General features: G+C 38.5%; 1 protein-coding gene across 4 annotated transcripts; it reads left to right on the top strand.

Moving 5' to 3' along the window:
• Nucleotides 1-205: 205 nt before the first annotated feature.
• On the top strand, nt 206-26,496 carry LOC117430462 (tyrosine-protein kinase HCK). Of its 4 annotated transcripts, none has more exons than XM_059004054.1 (13): nt 206-366; nt 6,203-6,272; nt 7,487-7,526; nt 9,270-9,366; nt 10,187-10,285; nt 11,165-11,268; nt 12,063-12,212; nt 13,876-14,028; nt 14,364-14,546; nt 16,421-16,497; nt 20,670-20,823; nt 21,266-21,397; nt 23,023-26,496. In XM_059004054.1, the coding sequence occupies exons 2-13, from the start codon at nt 6,207-6,209 to the stop codon at nt 23,223-23,225; spliced, it is 1,458 nt and encodes a 485-aa protein (XP_058860037.1). In that variant the 5' UTR covers nt 206-366; nt 6,203-6,206; the 3' UTR covers nt 23,226-26,496. The 4 variants fall into 4 exon arrangements, with proteins under 4 accessions (XP_058860037.1, XP_058860036.1, XP_058860038.1 ...); XM_059004053.1 differs by having other exon boundaries at nt 6,203-6,329; XM_059004055.1 differs by lacking the exon at nt 206-366 and having other exon boundaries at nt 6,201-6,329; nt 6,640-7,526.
• Nucleotides 26,497-26,533: the final 37 nt, after the last annotated feature.

The following is a 26,533-nucleotide window of genomic DNA, read 5'->3' as shown; positions in this document are numbered from 1 at the left end:
TATTATAATATTTTTTTTAACTTGCAAACTGTATTGTTGGAAAATGTAAGTTATTAAAAACACGCGAATTAAAAAAAAAAAAAAAAAAAGCAGGGTATCAAATCTAAGTGAAATTACAGTATTGTAAACATAACAGGGCGGTGCTGACTGAGCTTCAGTGAAGCCTGAAGCGTTACCCAATTTGTCATTTTCTTAGTTGGACTTCCTTATGCATGACTGTAGCTGACATCGTCGGTCGCTTGCTTTTAGCTGTGTTTTATAATTAAAGAACGGAAATGTTTACTTTTATATGAGAACATTTATCGCACGCACCTTGCTCGGATTTGTCTGTGTTTAGAAGTGCCTGAGTTCTATTACTTTAAAAAGGTAAGTGTTGCGCTTTTCGTCTATTGACAGGATGCTGTAATATAAATTAAAGAGCCGTTATTTACAGGTAACGCTACAGTATAGTGTATTATAGGAAACAGCCTTCAAGCCTGAGGGTACATAAACAGATCAGTATATAACAATTACACAATTATAATAATAATAATAATAAAAAACTTAAATAAAAAAGTTAGTATGTGTTGTGATCTGGTTTCAAGGTATATTTTATTCTGTTCAGTAGAGTAGCCTATGCGAGAGAAAAGAGGAAGCAACAACTTAACTTTGTTTGCTTAACAAACGCTATATATTTATTATATTTCTTTACAAAATAATTATAACAGTATTATAACAGTATTATTAAAAGACGACAGTTGGTTAGTATTATACTTTACTGAAACGTGGTGTAATGTTGTTAGCGGGTTAAGTCTTTTTTAATGTATTGTTTTTTCCGATGTAAAAGTAAGGAAGTGGCAGACAGAGGCACCTTTATAGCGCTCACTTTCACTTGCTGTATTCCAGTTTCGTCCAACCCGATAAAACACTGTAGACGCGTGTTTAACCCTTTGAGATACCGATAGTCAGCGTACCATTCTGTCCTGTGAGAGTTACCTTAAGTGAGGTCCCTGTTTCTGACTGCCACTGCACGTTCCCCAAACCCCAGAATCTTAACTATTGCACATTGTCATTAATCTGTTTCATGAACGGCAAGCTTTAATAAAAAGGGGTTTGAAAAGTTTTGTGACTAGGGCCCAATATGTCTATAATTAACATTTTGGGATCCAATTCAACAAGTTTAATTCAGAAATGGGTGCAGGATTAATACAGACAAATACAGGGAAACATTTAGTAGTTTATCCCTTTTTACATTAACTGGAAAATAAATCAAATATTTGACATACGTTTTTATTGTATACAGTGTGTAGCAGCATCAGGCTAAACTAATGAGAATTCTGGCATTGTCTCAAAATGAAGACAACATGAACCATGCAGTATGTGGGGTGGTTTTGTCTGTTGGCATATAAAGGGCAGGTTCAAGGACTAGCTGTATAATACAATACCGTTTCCAAATTTTTCTAGTTATTAGAAATACTTTTTTTTACAATTTTATAATGTAGTCTGATTTATATATCTATTTTTAACGACATTCAAGATCGGTCTTGGCTTGATTTAGACTGGAGAGTGGTAGACATGACACAGTGCTGTCCTTGCTAATACCTTTTACCAAAGAATTATAATTAACTAAGTTTCATTTTGACCTCGAATGAAGTTTCATTTCTGCTTCCTTGCAATACTCTCTGCAGTCAATACACACTTTCAAACACTCTTAACCTGTATTGTCTTTTGTTTAGTTTTTTTAAGCTGGTATATATAGTGCTGTGTTTCTGTTCTTTATTGTTTTGTATATTTATTTAACTGGGCTTTGACTGGTTCTATCATTCTGGGATTGGGTTAAAGCATCCTAAAATGCTGATGCAAAAAAATGAGTACTTCTTACAGCCAGAATCAGTCACACTTTCTAAACACTAAAAATATTTTATTTTGCGGAAATTCTTTTTTGAAAAATGTTGTCCACTCGAGCTATAAAACAAGCACCTTGTTCCTGCCACCTCAGCCAGTAAGTACAGTTAAAGTCCTTATAAAGGTTTACCACAGTAAAAACACAGCACACTATAATAAAGCATATGGAAAGCATGGTAAAGCATTGGTAAGCATTGCAAAGACCAGCAAGGTATGCTAAAGCATAATGATAAACATATCAAACCGGGGTAATTTATGGTAAATGCTTTGTATAACCATGGCAGAAGCATAGTACAACTACAAAATTACTGTGCAAAATTACCATGAGAGGCTCTTATAAGGGAGGTGGAGAGAGCTGCAAGTTCCACTGTTTGATCATCAGCTCATTTCCTGGTCATGCTGGACTGAGAAGGTCCGATACATTCTACTGTACATTTATAATTTGTGGTTGTTTCTGTTCATCACAAGTGACACTAAGCGTTGCTAAAACTTTGCACATTTAATAAAATGTGAAGCATTTGTTTTGAAGGTGTCAGCCTCGTTAAATTAATTTCATTTACTGTCAGAGTCACTCCCATTTTACTCTTTCAGCACTGCAAAGAGCGAGAGAGGTGTAGGAAAAACACTGTGACTCCACTCAAAACTGCAGACGGTTAGTGCAGTCTTCACTCAGAAGAGCAGGCCTGACCTTTTCATTGAGAGATAGCTCAAATTAAATGATCGGTGTCCTCTGTGTGGTTTTTATTATCTTGAAGTTGTTTCATCTACTGTAATCTAGACACAATGTTCAGTCAAGGCTGGTCAGTGGCAGGAAAGCAGACCCAGAGACACACGCTGCAGTTTAAGCGCTTTGTGCACTTTTATTTAACACAAAACAGAACGAACACAAAGAAACACGAGGCCCAACATAAACAGTTCAAATAAAGTAACTCTGGACATTATTATTATTATTATTATTTACTTCTTAGCAGACGCCCTTATCCAGGGCGACTTACAATTGTAAGCAAAAACATTTCAAGCGTTACAATACAAGTAATACAATAAGAGCAAGAAATACAATAACTTTTGTTCAAGCAAAGTACAAGTTTGACAAACCACAATTCAATAATACAGCAGGTAATAGTGATAGTTACATCAGGATATGATTAAATAGTGATAGTTACATCAGGATGTGATTAAATACAAAGTACTACAGGTTAAACACTTGGCAGATTACAGTATTCTGAAGTACAGGATTAAATGCAGTAAAATAGGGGGCTGATAAGAGCAAAATAAAGCACATTTACATGAAGGGTGATAGTGTCCCAGGATACAAACAGAGGAGTTCTACAGGTGCTCTTTGAAGAGGTGGGTCTTAAGGAGGCGCCGGAATGTGGTAAACACTGCTGTTTAGGCTGGGCCTTTGCCTTCACTAAACACTTCACACGCACACTCACACTCACACTCACACTCATTTAAATGATGTCTCAATCCTAAAATCCTAAAAAAAAATAACATGGCTTTCTAGGATACTGGACATGGTAACTGGGCTTATTCCATATATATTTCTGAGCTACAGTACGTTCTTCTACTAAAACCATGGCCTGCAATACATAATATCTTTCAACCTAAACACATCTGAACCTCAAAAGAGAACTAAATAATCTCAAAATGAGTTATCTAAGTTCCCCAGCCTTAGTGCTAAACTTGCAATACAACACAACACATTGAATTTTTTATGGTGTCTGCAAGCTTAAAAAAAAAAGGTTTTAAAAAATATGCAAGCAATGCAATTAGGAAGATCCGAGTGTCTGAATGGTCTGTGCTGTGGAGCTCTGAACTCCTGTTCCCACACAACAGGAGCCACTCACACCCCCGATTGCACGCCCTTACTGTCATAGAGTCAGCGCAATGGCAATTTAGCTGAGCCGGGTTTTTTTTCTATGGTGCTTAATAGGGTCAAAAAATAGGGACTATGATCCACTGATCTTGTTCGTCCGTCCATCCATTTGTTTGTCTGCTGTCTTTTTATATCAAATCTTCAGAAAACTTTCATAATGCATAGCCTTCTATAGACGTTTCGGATTGCATTTTGCTATGTTCTGATAAACTGATTTGATAGATATAGTTTGAGCCTTTCTGGTACAGGTGCGGTTATTGTGTGATTATGAGCCTCCTCTGTATGTGTTTTCTTCAGCGATATAAAAGTTAAAACGCAAACAACAGAGATGACTAAATTTACAAGTGGCTTGTCATGTCACGTAAGTTCAGTATAATCTGCATTAGAAGGTTGAGGTTCAGTGTAACAGTCACGGCAGCACTGGATTTATGACAGGAGTTTTTGCTTTTTATTGGTTGAGTTGTTATACCGGGAACTGGTTGGCTGGATACAATAATGAAAGGAACATCTATTATCATTTTCTTAAATTAGGAAAAAAAACTCTGTTTTTAAATAAACTTAAATGTCATACCAATTTATGTTACCACACAGGAAACAAAATAGCATGTTAAGAGCTTAACCCTCAAATCAGCAATATTTCATCACAAAACATACTCTTACAGGGTTTATATTTCTTTTTGAACTGCAGTGTTGTATTTCTTCCTCTCTATTAAGTGATAGTTGATGGGCACGATGCTAAATCTGTGTGCGTTTTTGCTCAATACACAATACAATACACTTCAATACACAATATGTGGTTGCGCATTATTTTGAGTGTCATAAATACGTTTTTAATTAATGTGCAGTTAACCCTTTGCTGAAGTGTAGTTACATGTTAATAAACAGTCAATAGACATTCCATGCATGTGTGTATCTATCATTAGACTGCCATTGGAGCTCATATTTCATATGTATGTTGAGTATGTTTTTTGAGACTTGGTAGTTTTCTGCTCCAGTAAAAAAAAAAAATACATACAAAGACTGGTATGTAAAGCTGCTAATACCCTGTTCACACGATCATCACAATTTGAAAACGTGATTGTGAATAGCAATCATGTGGTTTAAATGTGCATTGTTTGGGTTGTGTGGATAGCTTATAGAATAATATTGGTAACATTACATACCAGTCTTTGCACTTTAAATGGCAACAAAAGAGGAAGCAATCTCATTGGCTAACAAGTGTTGCAACCTGTGCAGACATGTCACCATACCGGCACAGCAAGGAACTTTAAGAAGCACTCTGCCTGATTCACTTGACAACCAATTCATTCACTTGGGATTTTATAGGCTCAGTAACACACCACAAGGTATTCACATGTAGTACATAATCCACAGGCTAACGGCACTTGGCTTCAATGCCGCTAGGCCAATAATGGACCATAATTGAACACCCTTGTGTGTTATTGCTTTCGTAAAGCAGAGCTAGGCATCACTGGCTCTCCATTTCATCAATTTACAGAGAAATACTCTATTCAAACTATAATACACAATCATTTTGAGAAAGTGAATGACAATCACATGGTTTTACCTCCCATTGATTGCACATTATTTAGGCAGCATGGGTGGGGTATTAGATCCACCCAAGACCTAATCATTTAATGGATCTTCAACAGGGTAAAAATAAGGTTACTAGTTGTCAAAAAGATTGCCTAGTCCTGTACTAAAGTCACAATATACAGGCCAGGAAACAGAATGGTGATGGGTTACTTTGTATGATGGGCTGTTTCGGGGGGGGGGTGTGGTAGGGGAGGATTATGTTCTGTATGCACCACTCCGATTCCATTGGACATCCCCACTGTTAGATAGATTACAATTCAAAATGCTGCCATTATTACAATACTCCTAAGTGCAGCTATCTTGATTGTGACCTTACTGTGGGAGTCAGGGAGTGAGCAAGATGGTGGAGGAGAATAGGCTTTTCATGGAAATGTTAATACTGGTTATTCCACACACTGTGGTGCTTAATGACACTGGATTGCTGTCGAAGGCCATATCTTGTTCCTGTGTTGTGATACGTGTTATTGATGTAGAGCTAGATGACACTGCAATATCATAGGCGTGGCATACCTTCTTATAGCATGTAAACCATCTAGAATGCCTTTCCTTCTTCTTTTAAAATTATGTTTGCAATATGTGTTGGTATTTTGTTTTTTATTGAAGTTTGTTTTTAGCTGATTCTCTTGTAAATGTCTTTAGAATAGTCTTGGCTAGGATACTGTAGCTTCAAGATTGTTGTCTGTCCACACAGAAAGAAAGTACATTTTCAAGATGTTTTAATGTTCAAAATAGAATCAGTGCCACCCTGACTGACAATGAGACATTGGTTCCTGCACATCCCTCGATCTCAGCTACAAGGATCTTTTCAATGGGCTTAATCTTTTGGCTTGTTTTATTTTGCAGGACGATGGGGTGTGCAAAATCAAAGGAGGAGCATCTGCCTGGCAATGACAAGGTCATGAAAACAGATTCAGTACGTAAATCCCAACAAGCTCATTATGTGAAAGATCCCACGTCTGGTATTAAGACTGTAAGTAGGAATCTGGGAGTAGGGACGCAGGGGTGGGGGTGGGGGGAGGGATGAGTTGATGGGGGAGAGGGAGGGTAATGTGCTGCATCTTCTAGGCTCTCCATCTGTCAGCAACAACAATCACCGAGGGGCTTTAATCATTTTATGTCATTCATCTGAAAATCTGAATTGGTAAAAATGCATCACAAACAAATAATTCACATTTCATGCATTTTGTGCCATATTCAGAAAATGATCTCTTTCATTGAGCTTTGCAAAGACCTTCAAAGCCAGTATCCACTGACTGAAGTGTTGTTTTCATTGTCTACAGGTGGGTCCACGAGACTCAGGTTTTAAGATAAGTGTTAACATTTATGGATGAGCTAAACCTGTACTTCTTTTACAGAAGCATTATGAGACAGCGTTTGGTATCTTTGTTTGGACGTATTCCGAAAATCTGACATTTAGTTTTAAGGCCTTCCATATGTTATAAGAAACGGAATTTACGTGTTCTTAAATGATCTGCTGTTCTATAAATAGAAGCACGTTGCAATTGCAGTTGACTGGAAAATGAACTTGACTTTTGAGAAAGAACCATGTGAATAACAGCAACAAGGAAGTGAATAGCTTTTTCTTTACGCAAAGCAGGTTTTGGCGAGGCCAGACGGAATTTCGTTAATGCCACAGGGTTTGGGATTTTGGTAGCTTGAAAACTACCTTTGAGAACTTCATGCAATGAACAAAGCTAATATGGAGACATGTCATCCATAAATTTAAACATTCATCCCATTAAACTGAAATAAGGCACTGCCTAAATAATAAGCGCGATCACCATTCATTCTTCATTAAGACATCACTGAATAAGTTAGTTCACTCTAAATAAGTGTTACTCTGTGAACAGTTAATACATTGATTGAATTGGACATTACAATTTGAGATTTGAGATTTTAACAGTGTACAACTGAATATGTAATATAATTGCCACATTCATAAAATTATCTTTTTTACTAACACCTGATGAACGATCACAGTGACTTAACACGACAGGACTGCACTGACATTACAATTCAGCTTGGCTACATGCACAGACAATAGATTCATAACACACAAATGAAATAAGAAAGGTTTGCTAGTAAAACAAGTCCAATTGTAATGGTTCTTTTCTCTTTTTTTAATAGAACAGAAACAGCTCATCAAATCTGCCATGTACAACAGATGGTAAGTTTTGCCGACACACAGTACATCCATAACACTCAAAACACTCCACCAAACGCACACTGAAAAAGGATTGGCCAAAACGTTTGTCTACTTGACTTCGTTTCTTATTCATTTGACATGCAGTGTAGCAACCCTTGTATCTTATCGGATGTGGCTGTTGACTGTTATGAACAGACAGTGGTGAAAGTTTAAGAGGTTAGTGAAAGATCAGCGGAGTTTTATCATTCATTTAGCCCCCATCTGTTTCCCTACTGGAACATGAGAGGATGTCACTTCACCTCCTTAACCATATACAGTAGGAAGGCGTTCCATTTTAATTAGAAGCTGGTTCTGCTATGTATGAATTTACATGCCTACATGAATACACTAAAAGAAGATACTGAATGTTTTTTTTGTTTTTTTTTCTGGGCTCATTTATGTAAAACAGGAGACAAAGATACAGTCAAGTTGTTTTAAAGGCCATGTATCAAGCTGTGGTATCAGTTCCTACAGGTAGTTTGAATACGATGGGGGCAGGTGGCACAACTCCTAGCAAACATGTGTTTGTGGTTTAAATTGGCAAGGCTTGTTATACAGCTGGTTTGATTTTTACTACCCTCTCACTCCCACATCCTTCATGTGTTTGTTGCTTGTTACTTTGTATTGTTATCCAGATTTGGCTTCTTCACCTATGCATGGCTACTCACACCAGTGTCCATATAGTCAGTGTGTCGGCCTTTACCACAGATGACCGCAATGGCAGCATGGTAGAAAGCCAGATAGAGAAAATGTCCAGGACCTTATTGAAAAGCAGTAGGATGGCGAGGCTGGGTAAAATGTGCTGTCCAAAACACAAACCCCATCTGTTATCGTCTGCTAATTTACTTCTTTACATAAATAGGCAGAACATTAAAGACAGCACACTGAAGAACCAGGCTGCATACAGTAACGGCATAAAAAAGTAAATCCAAGCTAAGTCAAAATAAAATGTTTTTATTTAGACAGTCCACACGCATGACTAAACCCCTCAGTGCATTCCTGGCCATTGACGTATCATGTGCAGTTTCTTTATCTTATACAGAGATACGTCCCTGCTCTTTTACATGGCTTATATCAACAGTGTATTATCACAGAATGCCTGCCGAGATACTGACCCTCACACAGTATGTGCAAGTTTGCTGTGATCTCATTTGTGATTTGGACAGCCGTCCTGTTAGCAGAATGAAAACATCTGTTTTGGCAAAATATGTATTTCATATTTAAAAAGGGGAAGCTGATAGGAAGTGACGGGTGCCATCGTGGGTCAAAACCAGGATTATTTTTAGGCACAAGCACTAAAACAGAGAAAATCTCACACTTTTTTCAGCTCATTCTCAATTCTCAACTTTACCCTGACTTGTACTGTACTACTAATAATAAAAACAGTTTTTCAAATACACTGTAGTTGTGTGACGGTGAATGTGTGACTACATGGAAGAATTATGATACTAACACTTAAACTGCTTCATGAATTAATTGTAAATTACTGCTCTCAATGCTTGCTATTAAATAAAATGCTATTTAGTACATGTAATACCATATAATTTGCTGCTCTTTCCATTATTGTTAAATGGTATTTTATTCTGTGCCACTGGAACACAAGTTCCAATCTTTTTACCATTGACAATGCTTGGCATGGTCTCACCTTTGCCTACCATTAGGGTACCGCTTGTCAAGAAGGAACTATTCCACCTGGAAATGTGTCTTCTTTCTCTTGTTCCTCAGGTCCTGAAGAGGTGGTCATCACGCTGTACGACTATGAAGGCATACATGATGGGGACCTGAGTTTTAAGAAGGGAGAGAAATTAAAAGTCTTACAAAAGTGAGTACTGCTTTTTGTCTGTTGGAGGATTTTTGTCTGTTGGGTTTGAAATCGGATATTACTATCTGAAGATGGGTCAGTCAGTGAAATATATATATATATATATATATATATATATATATATATATATATATATATATTACACAGCACAGAATTCCTTATACAGGGACTGTGCTGTGTGTGGTTGATTTGATTAACTCACTGAGCGTATTGCATTTAATGGCCTTTTCCCTGTGAGTTTTGTGGTTTTGTGCCGAAGCAAGATCAAAGACGTGTTTGTAAAAGTGACCATGGCAACTGGCAATATTGATTGAGTCAATTCTTAACCGGTAACCCTTTTATTGCATTCTCAGCACAGTACTGTTGCTGTCTCCAGTATCACTGCTTCTCCACCTCCGGTTTTAGTAACACAGTGAAAACATGCAACAAGGCTGAGAGTGACTGCTAAACAGAAGCATCCTGCCAATACTGTAGTCTGAATTCTGAGAAAAGCACGAGTGATGGGGAGGGAAATTACTCTGATAGCAAGCTCCCAGTTGATTAATGAACCAGGTCATGTGAAGAAAAATATCAAAACAGCAGAAGATGTCTCTGTTTTTGTGGGACTTCCCTTTTTTGATCTGTTGTCCCATCACAGCATCAGCTATTTAACATGTGGACAATATAAGACCGACCACCATTGTGACATCCTGTTTAGTATTACAGTAGATTGAATGTGTCTCATTTGCCCCTTTTTCCTGTGTGTGGAAGGTTGGCCTCCCTGCATAACCCACATTGCTCTTTATAGAGTGCTCAAGTACCTCTTCTCTTTGTATTGCAGGTCGGGGGAATGGTGGAGTGCCAAGTCTATGATCACCGGGCAGGAGGGCTACATTCCCAGTAACTATTGTGCCAAAGTCAACTCACTGGAGAGCGAGGAGTAGGTGTCACCCCTGCTAATGGACTGTACCCAAGTCCTGTCACAATACCCAGCTATACGTATCATCATACTATTCTTTGTATAGCATACAGTATGAAGATCACATGATATTAGGATCAAATGAGGCATGTTTTCAAAGCATTTACTCCAGTGTTCAATTATCTACCCCACTTAATCATGTTACTTGTCATACAAAGAAAGTACTGATTGCAAGTAATATTGCAACCAACCTGCTTGGTATCATGACTTCAGGTTACCCCCCAGCGTAACTCCATGTCACTCAATATGCAAGTTTAAGGGGTGGCCAAGTAGAGAATCTGGTGCAGTCGTTTAATAATATGGACTGCAGATCAGGTTTGTTTCAGTTTAACAGAGTGATCTTGAACAATTAAGAAGAAGCTGACTGACTAGTTTGAGTTACTGTCTTAATTACAGCCTGCATTCGGAATTAAACCTGTAGATGTTTTACAAGAGCCTAGTGGTGTCAGTGGTGAACATGTGCAGTCAAGGGTTCACAAGGAGTGCTAAGAATATATGGTTGGTAATTACTGTATCTGCTGTGTGACTACAGGAAGCGTTTGCAAATTAGATGGCTGATATTAATCTACTCCTTACATAAAAACGTCAAGCCCTTTTCCGCCCCATATGACTTATCATTGAAGAAATCAATATATATATATATATATATATATATATATATATATATATATATATATATATTTCTAGACACAAAACTTGTTGCCAAAAAAAGTATTGAAACAGAATGACTTGGGCACGATGTGATCCAGAGGGTTACTCTGGTGCAGCGAAGGGCAGTTCAAATGCATTATGAATTTGTATCATTTTAATAATAAATAACTGCATATTTACTTCCTTCAGATGGTTCTTTAAAGGTGTTAGCCGTAAAGACGCTGAAAGACAGCTTCTTGCACCTGGAAATAAAACCGGTTCCTTCATGATCCGAGACAGCGAGACAACCAAAGGTGAGTTCAATGGCATTATCTATCATTCTCTCTGCCGTTGACTTCCATTGGGATTCAAACAAAATGGCACACTTTTGATTAGGGAATGTCATAAGGAGTTCTCGGGAAACAGTTATCACCTGGTAAACTTCATGAGCCCTGTAATTATCACTGAAGTGCAGTATCTATAGAGGACGGTTTCAGACATGTATTAGATATTGTTAGATGCTTTCTTATCAGTCTTAGGAAGCACCAAGGTGGCTTGAATGTTTTTGTGTCTAAAGTAAGTGACTTTTTCAAAGGAATCCCCTGTATGCCCAGGGCAGCAGTGTGGAGTAGTGGTTAGGGCTCTGGACTCTTGACCGGAGGGTTGTGGGTTCAATCCCCAGTGGGGGACACTGCCGTTGTACCCTTGAGCAAGGTACTTTACCTAGATTACTCCTGTAAAAACCCAACTGTATAAATGGGTAATTGTATGTAAAAATAATGTGATATCTGTATAATGTGATATGTTGTAACAATTGTAAGTCGCCCTGGATAAGGGCGTCTGCTAAGAAATAAATAATAATAATAATAATAATAATGTCCAAGGTTTGCCTCCCTTTATCATATGTAATGGCAACACTGGTAATTGTGTGACAAAATGATCTTGATCTTTCCGTCTAGACGCCCTAAGTGTTTTCTTAACCAAATCTGAAATATTGCCAGTCTCGTGATGTCCCATGCTGTTTTATCAGTTTCTTTGTTACAGTACAGTGGTGTGTCAGTCCTGTTTTTATCCTGATCTGTATCTTGTTTTAATTTTTCACTGGCAGGAAGCTATTCTCTGTCAGTCAGAGACAGTGACACCCAGTCTGGGGACACTGTGAAGCATTACAAGATCCGAACGCTGGATAATGGAGGCTTTTACATCTCTCCGAGAATCACATTCCTCACCTTACAGGATCTCATCAACCACTACAAGAGTGAGTACTGGCACTGCCACTAGGCTGAATAGGGCTTGGAGCTGCAGATCCACATTGTAATGATGTGAATACATTCAGCCTTCAGCTGGATATTAATCCTACTGGTATTTTCCTCCAGAGGTCATTTATTGACCATCTAATTCTCATTACTACATACAATAGTCAAATGAGGTCAGCAGAAAAGTAGGTTTATAAACTCAGGGGAGACAGCACTGAGGTATGCCACTAAATAGACACCACATGATTGTTTTAGTCAAGCTGGCCCATGTGGGGCCAGGAAGTGATTAGGTAACAGGAAGCAGCAGCAGCAAAAAAAGAAGAGCTCTTCTACTTAATAAAATAGTAGAGGAACAAGTGATTATGTTCCTGGAGCTAATCAGAGTTAAATCAGAGGTAAAAAAAAAGATTTTAGATTTTGTTTATCACACCTTTATACCGGAGCTCATTAGCGCCATAGTTAAAATAATATTTATTGCTCTTCTTACGAGATAATATTGCGTGATTTCACAATGATATTGCATTATTCCGAGATAGTTTTCATCAGTGATAAAGATGTCATAGTGCAGCAGATGTGCAGAAGTGCAGCTGAACAGTGAGAAGCTGTGAAGTATCTCTATTCCAGTTCCCTAAATGTGAAACAATGTGTTTGCATTGGTGTCAGTTTTCTATAACATTTAGAAAAAATAGTGTTACTGCAGTAAATTAATGCACATTTTCATTCAGCCCATTTCATGTTCACATAGATTAGGCCAGGGGTTTTCAAACTTTTGTGTGTCCGGACCCCTAGAGACAAAAAAGTAGAAGCAAGGACTGTGTCTTACCTATACAATAAATACTTTGTACTGCTTTATCATTAAATACACCCATTTTAAAACAAAATGAAGTGAATAATGACATGAGTGCTGTGAATTACCCAAACTATCTAGTTATTGTAAAATAACGCAATATTATTTCGTAATAACGCAATCATTGTTGTGAAATAACGCAATATTAACTGGTAATGACAGAATAAAGATTTTGTATCTGTGACACTAATGAGCTTCCCTACCTTTAACCAAGCAAAACAAAACAAACGTTTATGTTTCAGGTTGATAATTCACTATCTAGGAGCCCAGATAAAAATGCATGTTCACTCTCTAGGATGCTGTCTATGAATTCAATAAGGTTGTGGCTGGTAAATGAGGGCTATCAGCTGTGTAACTTACACTCTTCAGTGACCTCACACTGGTTCCAGAGCCTGTATCTTGTATTGGCTGGCTGATTCGTTTATTAACCATAAAAGTTGCCTCGGATGTTTATCTACATGTTTATAACGCTGCATGCAAACTATCGCTCAGCCTTTGGAGTGTGCTGTTCACTGTCTTAAAAATCGTCATATGTAAATAAAATTGTGTATAAATAATTCACACATTTCTTATTGAAATCATACGCATTCAATAACACACCATAACATGAATTTAAGGTGTATATGTGTCATGCTTTAGAGTTTCCCATCTACTGTACCTAGAGAATTGGTTATCCAAACTGAGGTAACAACATTCTTTGATCGTATCAGAATCCGGGTGTTTATGTGAGCTCTTGTTTTGTGTATGTTCTGTTGTTTGGCTTGTTCAGCTGTCACACTCGCAGTCTTTATCTTTGTGGGTGTTGTTTGGGTGTTTAGGACAGGGGGATGGTCTGTGTCAGGCCCTGACGGTGGCGTGTATCAACCTGAAACCTCAGAAGCCATGGGAGAAGGATGCCTGGGAGATCCCGAGGGAGTCTCTGAAGCTGGAAAAGAGGCTGGGGGCAGGCCAGTTTGGGGAGGTGTGGATGGGTAGGTCAGGCTTTGAAAAAAAAGCTTATATTCACACATTGACTTCCTGTGTAAATTATTTTTATAGAAGCACTGAAAAGACAAGGTGTCTCTAAGATAAGAGGATGAACCTCCTACAAGTTTACAGCTGGTGTTGCATTTGCCATGTTAATCTTCAGTGAAGTTCGTCAGTTCCCCACACTTTTCCATGTGTAATGCATTTAGGTCTACAAGTCTTTTACTATAATTCTCTGAACTCTCGTATAAGGTCCAGGCAGGTTGTTCTTTGAGACCGGTCTCTAACGCTGGCTTGACTGCACTTTCTGACTCCTCCTCTTCTAACCCTTTGCCTCCAGCCACGTACAACAAGCACACAAAGGTAGCGGTGAAGACGATGAAGCCGGGGACCATGTCAGTGGAAGCGTTCCTAGACGAGGCCAACCTGATGAAGATGCTGCAGCACGACAAGCTGGTGAAACTCAACGCGGTAGTCACTAAGGAGGAGCCTATCTACATCATCACTGAGTTCATGGAGAAAGGTGGGTGCATCGCTCCAGCATGCGTCTGTCTGGCTAAGATCATTGCATTGAAATCTGGATGAACTCTTTACAGACTTCTCATTTCCATTCATTATTTCTGAAATGTCCTGATCAAATTTACTTCCACATTTCCTGTGCCCTATCATAACTTCTCCAACTTTTAAAGCAGTTGTTTCTTGCTAGGTTTAAGTGTTTTAAAATGGTTTTATTCTCCTTTCAGAAAATGTGCCTTTGGACATGTTTCATAGTAGGCCACACAAGTGTTCTGTGCTTTTCTTTTCTTTCTATTCTGGTGATAAAAAAACACAAATATGTTAAGAATGGCTGCCGTCATACAAGGTTACTCATTGTTCATGGCCACCATTGCACAACTGCTTTTTACTGAACTGCTGAAGTTAAATTTACCTGATTATATTAACCCGTCAGTGTGTCTATGCTACTGGGTACATTCTGTGCCAGTTTTACAAATAATGAACAGGGTCCTAACCTAAATATGTGTGTGGTAGCACACAACCTAATGTAGCGATAAACCAAGTTTAGTTAGTGGATATTTAGAATGCTAAAAGGGGTACCAGTGATACAGTGCGATTTTAAAGCCTGGTTATCACTCCTTTGAAGAGTACATTGGTTCATGTATGAAAGACGGTCTGCTTTCATTACAGTTCGTATGACTTAAAAAAGACAACATGCATTTTACATACACACGAATACTGAAGACATTGACATTTGCAAATTTTTTCCAGAACATAAAATAATTTGAAAACTTAAGACTGCTTGTCCGACTTGTTTGTTTTTCATTTAGTAATTTTACTGGGTAGAGTTTTGACAGCCAAGTGAACCAATTAGTCTTCTCTTACTTTTTCAGTTGGCTAGTGTCTTCCGTTCTGTGTAATTGTGTGATACTTATATAGCAAGTCTGTAAACCACAATCAGAAAAAGCCTCACTCTAGTCTGACCAACAGGAAGAAAATAGCACATAGCAGTTTTTTTTGTATCTCTAAACATCACATAGAAAATACGTTGCAAGACAAAAGTAGCATATTTTTTACTTATAAATAACATAAAGCAGTACACATTGGGTATTGGGCCTAATTGACTTGATTTATTGAGCTATTGCATTATGCTGTAGCATGGTAAAGGCTTAGAAAAGTGTAGCATACAATACTAAAAGCATTGTAAAGGATGCATTATTATTATTTGTTTATTTAGCAGACACCTTTATCCAAGGCGACTTACAGAGACTAGGGTGTGTGAACTCTGCATCAGCTGCAGAGTCACTTACAACTATGTCTCACCCGAAAGACAGAGCACAATGAGGTTAAGTGACTTGCTCAGGGTCACACAATGAGGCAGTGGCTGAGGTGGGATTTGAACCGGAGACCTCCTGGTTACAAGCCCGATGCATGGTGCAGCATGAGAAATGCATGGGAAACCTTAAAATCACTGTGAAAGTTTATTAAACGTTTATGCCACAGGGCTATACTGTATTATCACCTTTATTTTCCCACATATTTGTTGAGCTTACAAAGTCACTGAATCACAAACGCTTTTTAGACTGGTAAAGTGCATGCTGCTCTGGCAGACTGGAGGCAGTTTACTTGGAGAAAGGAAGTGGGATTGGGGTAAAATTCGGTTCTCTCTGAATAATGGGGTCGTATAATGAGAATCGCTGCTCCAGCGGTTTGATTTTGCAAATGGGAACAATGGCTTGGTAAATAAGTTTGCAAATGTTTTTTTTTACCAACATTTGATTTTTTTTTTGCAACTGAAAATCTAAAAAAAAAAAAGTGTAACTTGCTACATTTGTTAAAGCTTGCTACATTATAGTTTGTTGCTTTTTCCGATTGTATAAAACCTGTGTCATGTCCCTGCAGGCAGTTTGCTAGATTTCCTGAAAAGCGATGAGGGAAACCGGGTGCAGCTCCCTAAACTGATTGATTTCTCTGCCCAGGTAAGACATATGGATTGTTATGTGCTGTGTAAATGGGGCAGGATGTCATGTTATTAGGGGTGATCTTTTGTTGGTCTCATAGGTAGCATAGGTGTTATGGAATGGTTTGGAATTCAAAGCTCTTTACACACACTGTCAAGCTGATCCACTGAAGAGAACATACCTCTGGGGTGGAACACAACATCACATCACACAACAGCACTCTGCACTCTGGATTCAATAAATAATTACACACGGTTGTCATCATTTTTGTTATTGGCTGCCATGAGGATACCTGTGTATTAATCCTAGGGTTATCTGTGTCACGTGTTTGATTCTCTGCCTCATAATGGATTACATTGAGCCATTAATGTCAGATAAGACATCACCAAAGGGCAGAATGTACAGTAGTTCCCTCTTAATAAAAGTACCTGGTAGCTACTGCTATAGCAAAGCTTTGATGCCATTTAAGGCAATACCTTGGTGCTATAATTTTGATGCATTAAATAGATCCAAGCTAATTAACACATCTAAGTTCACTCTGTGGCACATATGAGTTTTTGGTCTCTTCAACAAAAAAGAAAACATTCAATATTAAAGGCCCCAATAAGAAGGATCACAACCCTATGCACGCAGCGGAACAACCACACACACACACCCACGCACACATACCCACACACAGCCCAACACCCTCACGCCATAACACAGATGGCTCTGATCTTGCTTCAATTTTCCATCAACTGTTAAAAGGGCTTTTTACTTCTCTGTCAGTGCAGATCAGTCGCACTGGGGCTACCCTGTAAACATAGCTAATTATGTTGCTTTGACCTTCAGTTTCACCACACTTGAGTTTCTGTTTAATAGAACACAGCCGCATGGTATCTGCTGCAACAACAAAAGATGAGAAGAAAATGAGTCTGCATTGATACAATACACACAGTGTTCATTAAAAACAATAAGCACCTGTGTCCTGCGTCAGGCTGCATTTGAATATTCAAATCTCTAGAGGCTGAGTTGAGCCGGATCATTCAGCTTCAGTTATGCTGTGGCTTAAAGGCCACACAGTTCTATGATGTGAGAATCATTGCTAAAAAAAAAAATAACCGTTTGATTTTCAGGGGAGCCGTTCAGCAAGCATGCATGAACGAGAGCTCGGCTTTATATTGGCTTCAGACTCCACATCTAAGGTGCTTTGTGAATCTCTAAGGTCTCCGTTTGCATGCTTCTGGGGAACAACGTCCGCTTCCTTTTCTTCTAAAGATCACCCACACAGAGCACTGTCTGAAGCACTGGAGTCTGTGCTCCTTTGTAGTCCGATCTAATCTATGAAGGGAAATCTCTGGCTTTTGCTATTGCAGAGCCCTTGGACAAATTATTTTAGACATGTCCAAACATAATACTTTTAAAATCCTAGTTCAGCTAGACAGCAGGTCCCAGGTGGGAGTGGAAATTAAATGTATTCTGTAGTGATGTATCCACCAGTGGAGGTGCCTGTGCACATACATTCCCACCTTTCTTCACTCTCTACTTTCACATGACATTTGGTCTCTGATTGCCAAATTAGATTAAACTTTGCATAGACATTCGTCACAAGAATTATTTTTCACATGCTGTGAACACTTCCGTCACACTGCTCTTAGAGATCATGGTAATCTATGGGAATAGCCCCTTTAATGTGTTACCTTTAAAAGCGATTTTTTTAACAAAGCCTTGCTAGTTTAGCTAACTAATGACACTTAGGCACACCCCTTCATTGGTTGAGCAACATGCTTACAGTTCCTGTAGAATGCCAGGTCCTGGTCTCTTGCCCGATTATTGAATGATCCTGAAGACAAGACTCTAACAGGGGCACCCACCCTCAGTTTTAACACGTTGTGGACTATGTGGAATCCAGTGTTAGCAGTGAGTTTTCCTTTGTGATATTTCCCACTGAGTCCTGTCGATCGTATCGCAAGTTGTAAGTTAGGGTGATGTGTTGATAGAGTAGCCTGTATTGCCCATGCAGTTCCAACTGTGCCTCTCTGAAATGGCGACTGCTTTTAAGCTTAAATAAAGCTAATTATAAAAATTAAAGAACAGGTATGCAAAACTTTTTTTTTTTATTCCCTAATGAGAAAGGAGAAGAGGAAGTTATAAAAGCAGAACTTTTTTTGTGATTAGATTTGAAGTCTTTACAGGGAATGGCTTCAACAAGCACCTGTTCTCTGAAGTTTCTACCACAAGGGTGGGGGTGGGGGGGGAGTTCACTTTTTAATATAAATAGACTTCCTCTAACTGCTTTAAATGTATTTGAAGCAATTATAGCCCCTGAAGAAAACTTTGCAAGAATACACACTGGGATACACACCCATCTGTGTGTCACACTTCAATTTTAGCTTGCCATCCGCTCCTTGGCATTCCCTGGACTCCTTCAGGGTCTCATCTTGGACATCGGTGACTCTGTTTATTCCATGTAGTCAAATAGAAACTGATGAGCAACTTTTTGCGTCTGGTGGTCGTGTGATAACTGGAAGGTGCCTGTCAGATGAGAAACACACCAGGCCTCAGCAAGACTCATTCATATCATCTTAATATTACTCAAAATGGCGACACTAAGCAGAGTTGAATAAGGATGCCTGTTTTAATGAGGAACTTGAAGTGCAGTACTAGGAAGTACATTTACAATAGTGTTTATTTATAGCATTGTCTTATCATTATACAGTCTACTATACTGTGCATGTACATCACATTGTAATAATTAAAAACAGAAAGCTGTAACCATTGCAGTGTCCTGTTTGCTATTTGGTTATACATTCATACAGTCATACGCTTTTTTCTCAAAGTGTTATTAAGTGGGATGGGAACCAGTGGTAGGACTGATCAATGGGATTGCATCCCATTATATTCGAGCACAGACATTTCAATGCAGTTATAATAAGCAGTGGGTGACATTAACAGGGTCAGTATTAAGCAGGTTGGGCTGTGGTATAAAGAGACAATAGGGAAGTGTCTGTACAGAGGGGTGATTCTTGAGTTCAGTCTGTTGCTGAAAGAGGAGAGGAAGTTCGTTCTCTGTTAAGAATGTGGAACATAGCGCTCAGCTGCCAGTAATTTATCTTCTCCATTTTCAGTACATATTTTCTGTTTGCAAATGTTATTTCCGTTTGCAATTTGTGAACTGGAGATTCTCAGGGTCGGAAACATTTGAGATAGGAATCTCTCTCTCACAGGGTCCTGCGCAGGGAAAAGATAAGAGGACAGGGTTTGCATGAAATGAATGTCTAGGCACAGCACATTGAACTACAGTGTGTATTCACAGTCCCTCTGCATTACCAAAATCAATCATATTACTTACTAGAACATGTTACCAGTATACCGTATCTTTAAAATTCATAAGGAAACAATATGGATTGCCAATTGAAACTCAGGAAAAGACAGATCACAAGAAAGAAAAACGATACTGCATGTTCGGCAGTACTCAATTCATAATTTAGTTGAGTAGTTTTAAATTGGAGGTTTTTGTGTTTGTCTCCAGAGAGTTGCATTTTACAAAAAAACAGCCCTCAGATTTCCTTTACTGATAGAACTGAGCTCTACCAGATGAGACCGAAGCCCCCGGGGGGGGGGGGCTGATTTGGGTAGCGTGTTGCTGTAGAGAACAGCCACGCCCACACTAACCATGACTGATAGTGTCGGTTTGGTTGTCTGTTCCCTTATAAATGTTTCCCATTGTATTTTGGTATGGTATTGGTGCACTTTTCAAATGCTTTTCCCGTGGTTAAACTCTGGTTTGTTTTTTAATATGCTTTAGCATACCTCTCTGTGCTTTACAATGCTCACCTAATGCTTCACCATGCTGTCACTGTGCTTTATTACACATGCCTATGCTTTTACCATGGAACACTTTTATAAGGGTTGAAGGATTCAAAATAATAATAATAATAATGTAAAGAAAACAATTATCTGATGTAGCAGCTTAAAGTATCAGTATCATACCTATGAAGCACTCAATAGGAGTACATTTAGAAATACTGAACAACATTCTCAAAGAAACTTTGTAAATTCAATTGATTATTATTTCTAATGAAAGCTCAGACAACAATGCAACAGTGAAGAGAATGAATTCAGTTGTATGTTTCTAATATTAGCACTCCCCGCCTACTTCCAAATACATGCAGGACACTGACCCCTAACGTCCTGTTGCACCTGTTCAGATTGCAGAGGGGATGGCTTATATTGAGCAGAAGAACTACATCCATCGGGATCTGAGAGCTGCCAATATTCTGGTGTCCAAGTCGCTGGTGTGCAAGATCGCTGACTTCGGACTGGCCCGAATCATCGAAGACAACGAGTACACAGCCAGAGAAGGTAAGTCAGGAGAGCTGGGCCATAAAAACAACTTACCAGAACTCGTTTCGTCAGTCAAATGGCTAATATTTCATTCATCATTCGATAAACAGCACATCCAATGATCACCTAGAAAGGGCTTTATATCTTACCTCAATCCATTCGTCCCCGCTGTACGTCAGACTTTGCCTCCTCCTCCCCAGCCTCCACCTGTTTTTTCGGCCTTGTCTAAAGGGGAGGGCAGCTATCCTGCCCCCCTGCCCATGGCCTCCCTACAGCCAGCCTCTCCACTATCAGCAAACTAAATTATGGGCAGGGGTACCTCGAAGGTTGAGGCCAAAGATGTAATAAAAATATGTATAACGTTGTATTTGTTGTGTAAGCTTCAACAAATCTTGTCCTCTATCGCATGAGTTTTCCTGACTGAGCCAGCTGTGTAACGTCAATGCTTTCATGTTTTCAGGTGCCAAGTTTCCTATCAAATGGACAGCTCCTGAAGCCATTAACTACGGCTCTTTCACGATCAAATCTGATGTCTGGTCCTTTGGCATCCTACTAACAGAAATCATCACGTACGGACGCACTCCTTATCCAGGTCTGTACATCACAGAGTTAATGCATTAAACACCAGCGTTGCTGTTTCCCCATTAATGAACTGTCAGTGGCAACAGCCTACATAGTATTGCACCTTCAGCCTTCACCCAGGATGCACATATCATTTAGGGACAGGTTGATTGGGGTTATTTCTTGTGCTATACAGTATTAAGGTTGCACAGTGATGTTTTGTGGTTTGATTTATAACTGTAAAAAGTGTGGTGTACTGCAGGAGGGTGTTGGTGAAAGTGCACTGTGGAACAAATAGCTTTGTAGTAGCAGTGTGCGTCCTGGTTTTGTACCAATGTGATTGAATTAAGCCTGTTTCTGAACAGACCTTTTAGAACTCAATAGACTTTTTAGAACTTCTACTTGTGCGGATTATGATAGCAATCATGGTAGTTAAAGTAACTGCATGCAAATACACTTTTTGATATTATTCATTAATGGTTTTGATTTGAATCTTTAATTTCCATTTTTTTTAAATCCCATAGGCTTATGTAGTACTTATTTTATTTATTTATTTATTTTTTAGCAGACACCCTTATCCAGGGCTACTTAGAATTGTTACAAAATATCACAGTACAAATTATCACATTACAAAATATTGCATTGTAAAGTACCACAGTTCAGAATATCACATTACAGATAAGAGCAGTTGTAAAGTACAATAAAATCAGTAGCAAAAGTTAAAAATCAAATAAGAGCAAAAAATAGAGAATACAGTAAATAATTACATGTAAGAGTGGGTTCGACTAAGAGCAGTTAACTTATATTAAAAATATTTTATTATACGATTAAATCCAATATAAGTTCGTAGTAAGTACTAAGAATGGATGAGAATGATTTCAAATAAGAGCAATTACAAAAAACGGGAACACGGATACCTATAAGAATAAAGTCAAAGACAAGATACAAGAAGTAGTTATAATTAAGAGCAGTAGCAGAATACTGCAAGGTATGGAGCAGTTCAGTGCAAATACAAGCTGATGCAAATACTGGTACAATTGGGTGCCATATAGTCAAGTATGGTCGAGAGGTGTGGTGTTTACAGATGCTGTCTGAACAGGTGTGTCTTGAACAGTCCTGATATCTGTGGGCAGGTCGTTCCACCACTGAGGGTCAAGGGTGGAGAAGGAGCGGGCTCTGGAAGCAGGGGAGCGGAGGGAGGTTACAGCTAATCTGACGGTGGTGGAGGAGCGGAGGGGGCGAGAGGGGCTGTATATCTCTGTATTACAATATTAACATGATTCATTCTATGGGTGTGGGTTTTTCAAATACATTCAACTGTTATTGGAAAGAACAGCACATCACAAACACTAGCTCGCTGATTCAGAGGGTTGTTGTCTTGCTGGTTCCCTTATTTCCTTATAAAGGCCACTGTATTTGTGTAGTTTTCCTCTGCTTTTCCTGTGGTTATACTATGCATTTACTATAGTTTACCCTGGCTTGCTATGTTTATTAATATCCTTTACCTCGCTATTCTTTACAATGCTTACATATGCTCTACCATCCTTTCAATACCATGCTTTCACTCGCTATTCTTTGCTACCTATGCTTACCATGTGTTCACTATGCTTAATTGTTCCAGTCAGTCCCTGAGCCAGGTGTTTTTTCCTCTCTCAGGGATGTCGAACCCTGAGGTGATCCGGTCCCTGGAGCGCGGGTACCGCATGCCACGGCCAGAAGCCTGCCCCGAGGAGCTCTACGAGATCATGCTCAAGTGCTGGAAGAACAGACCTGAAGACCGGCCCACCTTCGAGTACCAGCAGAGTGTGCTGGAGGACTTCTACACTGCCACTGAGAGCCAGTACCAGCAGCAGCCTTGAGGGGGAGAGCAGGACACCGAACGGAAAGGAATACTTACTGGTGGGAGGGGAGGGCCACAGTAACTAACTGATAACTCCAGCACACAGTGTGCACCACGTTCTAATAAGAGAGATTCAATACAAATAAGAGAAAATGTGCAAGTCTAACGTTCCTAGCTTCAGGAAGTTTTTTTTTTTTTCTTTTTAACAAATATTTATTCTTTGTTAGTTTTATTGAAAATCATTTGTTGTAGACTATTGCTAAAAATGACTAACAAATTATATTTTATCCCTGAAAATATTAGCCTAACTGGAAAAACAAGTTAACTGAAGGGATATTTTGTGTAGTTTTTTTTTGTTTTCCGCTTAGAAAAAGACAGTGGCACAAACTTTGCACTGGAGAAAGGTTAATCAGGACCTTCTGTTTCATGTTTCTTGTCTGAGATAAAAAAAAAAAAAAAAAATAACAAAAATTTTAAATCAATCAAACATAAACACCGGCAAGCAACCCATTAAATGATACAGGGTTAGATCCCCAAAGCCATTTTCTCCAAATCATCATAAGCACAATTTCAGAAAGAAAAAATGCACCCAATAAAGTTAACAATCCATTTGCTATGGTGCTGTAATTGCTGTTTTTGCCTTGCAGACCAGATGTGTGCTAATGGCAATTTGCAGTATATAACTTTGAGAAGCTAGACCATCGTTGTTTAATATATATATATATATATATATATATATATATATATATATATATATATATATATTCTTTTACTTAAGAGGTGCACAGTTAAACCTGTTTACAAACCCGCACTAATGTGTGTGTGTGTGCGTGAGAGAGACAGGTGTGTCGGATCATAGTGCCGGCAGATAGTTTTTACTATGAGATTAGGGGAATTATTGGAAAAGATTTAGTAAGTCGCTTCTGAAAAGTGAAAACATGAACCCTGAATCTTGGAGCAAACATTTAGTAAAGCTGTTCCATTTGTTCTTCGCTTAAAGACAGCTCTGTAAATATCTATCTCAGTTCAAATGTATGTATTTATTCATTTCAAGTAATTTTACCAGGACAGCCCCTCTGCAGATTCAATTCGGTACAGTGATATCAGAATTGTCCAGCCCCCAATGGACTGGGGCTACACCAAGCTTTGTTTTCATTTTACTGTACATTGTGCTGAGTCAAGCAGTAACTCGAGGAAGAAACGTAATGTCAAGGGAATCAATTCAATACACATGGTGGCCAAATTGTGGTTCACCTGGATATAGAAAATACAGCATTCTGGACACCAGGGCTTACCATATGCTTAATTTTAATGGCGTTTATTTTTTAGTTTCCATTTTGAATGTTATTGTAGCTCAAGTATTCAGCATTCTTAAATAGCAGCTGGTTACTGAACTATTCACCGGTATGTGTATCAAGGGCTAGGTTGTAGGAATGTGACTAGATCTTTGTAACCTCTTGTTCCTAAGTATGGCCTATATTAGGCCAAGGTGCATCTTAAGTTGTGGATTAAGAGAACTGAGCCAAGCTTGGGTACCTGAGTTAAAACCTCTCTTTTACATGACGTCAGTGATGATGTCACATCTCGTTGCTGGTCTCTTGGTGTAAGCCAGAGCCCTCATGGTTGAAGGCCATGGGGATGGCCTTCTTCATCTGTCATAACATCCATCAGCCACCAGGGGGAGTGTCTTGGTAACAGGAAAATTATGATTGCCAATCCACATATGAATGTGAAGTTTGTATGTTTTTTTTTATGATTTAAAAGCTGTCAGTTTGTATTATAATATAACTTAACAAATCAACAAAGTAAATAAGATTATAAAATACTGTATAGTGTGTGGCCCTTATACATAAATAATGCCAAATGAAGATTTTTACATTTTACGCAAATTCCCTCTGAACGAAGCTTACTGTGCATCTCTATCGTTGTATTATTGTTATAGTTATTATTATAGTTATTGTTGTTAGAATTGTTATACATACATTAATTGAAAATACCTTGCACCCTGTTGCTCTTGACTTCTACAATGCTGTTACCCATCAGCTCTAGAGGTTCTTTTAGCAGACTAATACTATTCTGTGCATGTGTTCTGCAAGCAGCACCAGCTTGTTCTTTACTGCAGTTATAATTAGGCTATGGGACACAGAGCTGCAATATTTTGCTGCAAACCGGGCAGTGGTTAACATTTATTGTGCCTTATTTTTTTATTTTGTCATTATTTATTTATTTTATTTGACAGATCATACTACAGTACTAGGTTTGGTGAAATTTTAAACCCTTCCCATAGTCAAGAGGAGGTACCATGGACAGCCAGGACAAACACTTGTAATGGAATACCATCACATATAGCAACACATGCCTTTGAGATTGTCAGCCTTACCCCCACTCTTCCCTTTTATGATGTCTTCAATAGCTGTGTTTTGATGCTCAGATACCTGGATTTGTGTCATTTTTCTATTGCTCAATCCAGCTGGCTGCTGTCTTGCTTGCGTTCTTTGGTTCACGTTTTCTTGAGGAATCACGTGATAGTCATATCAAATCATATCAGGAATGCTGGCAGCTCAAATCAAATTTAAAAGCATACTGAGATAGCTTATTTTTGAGCTGCATTGATTGGCCATATAAAATCTGGGACAGAGCCAATGTCATTACAATCTACTGCCCTGTGCTCTTCGTGTCTGCTTCTGTGCCATTTGATAAATCTGTATTTTAGTTTCCTTTTTATTTCATATTTTGGAATAAGCCATCAGTTAAATATCGACAGAGAAAAATTAGCATGCCCTCCACCTTATGAGAAAACCACAAATGTGCCCATGGCCAAAAAAACGCTGAGGACCACTGGCATAAAGTCATCACTCAGGAGACTTCGGGAATCGGAAATTGTGCAGCACGGGATGTGGAAATACAGGAAAATGTATCTTTAAAATATTACAGAATTTATATCAGGGATGCATATTCAATAGCAAACTAATATGTCAAGTGAAAGATAAACAGTGATGTAGTGTTTGCTACATGCACACACACACACACACTATATACATATATATATATATATGTCCAACACCTGTACATTCATTGAACCCCCCAAAAAAATGGTGTATAGATTGTGTGTGTTATGATCCTTTTTAAATTTTGAATTTTTGTGGTACTTTTTTAAACATAATGTAATGTTTTGATTATTTTGTAAATGTTGTATTTAACAGTTTCAGCCATAGACGATTTGTACTTTTCTGTGTAACAATGCTTAATTGATTTTGCAGATTTGCTTATTAAAAAAATGAAAAACATGACTTCAGTGGTGTGATCGTGATGTGTGTTTCAATGGAA

This window comes from Acipenser ruthenus, chromosome 29 (assembly GCF_902713425.1).
Source record: "Acipenser ruthenus chromosome 29, fAciRut3.2 maternal haplotype, whole genome shotgun sequence".
In the NCBI taxonomy this organism is placed as follows: Eukaryota; Metazoa; Chordata; class Actinopteri; order Acipenseriformes; family Acipenseridae; genus Acipenser; species Acipenser ruthenus.
The sequence above is the reverse complement of the archived record's forward strand: the minus strand, read 5'-3'. Positions and strand labels throughout refer to the sequence as shown.

Bases quoted from the DNA above. Each gene is read 5' to 3' on its own strand.
- LOC117430462 (XM_059004053.1), top strand. From the start codon at position 6,207: ATGGGGTGTGCAAAATCAAAGGAGGAGCATCTGCCTGGCAATGACAAG. The intron at 16,498-20,669 runs GTAAGACATATG...GCACCTGTTCAG, and splicing joins TGATTGATTTCTCTGCCCAG to ATTGCAGAGGGGATGGCTTA. The intron at 20,824-21,265 runs GTAAGTCAGGAG...TCATGTTTTCAG, and splicing joins CGAGTACACAGCCAGAGAAG to GTGCCAAGTTTCCTATCAAA.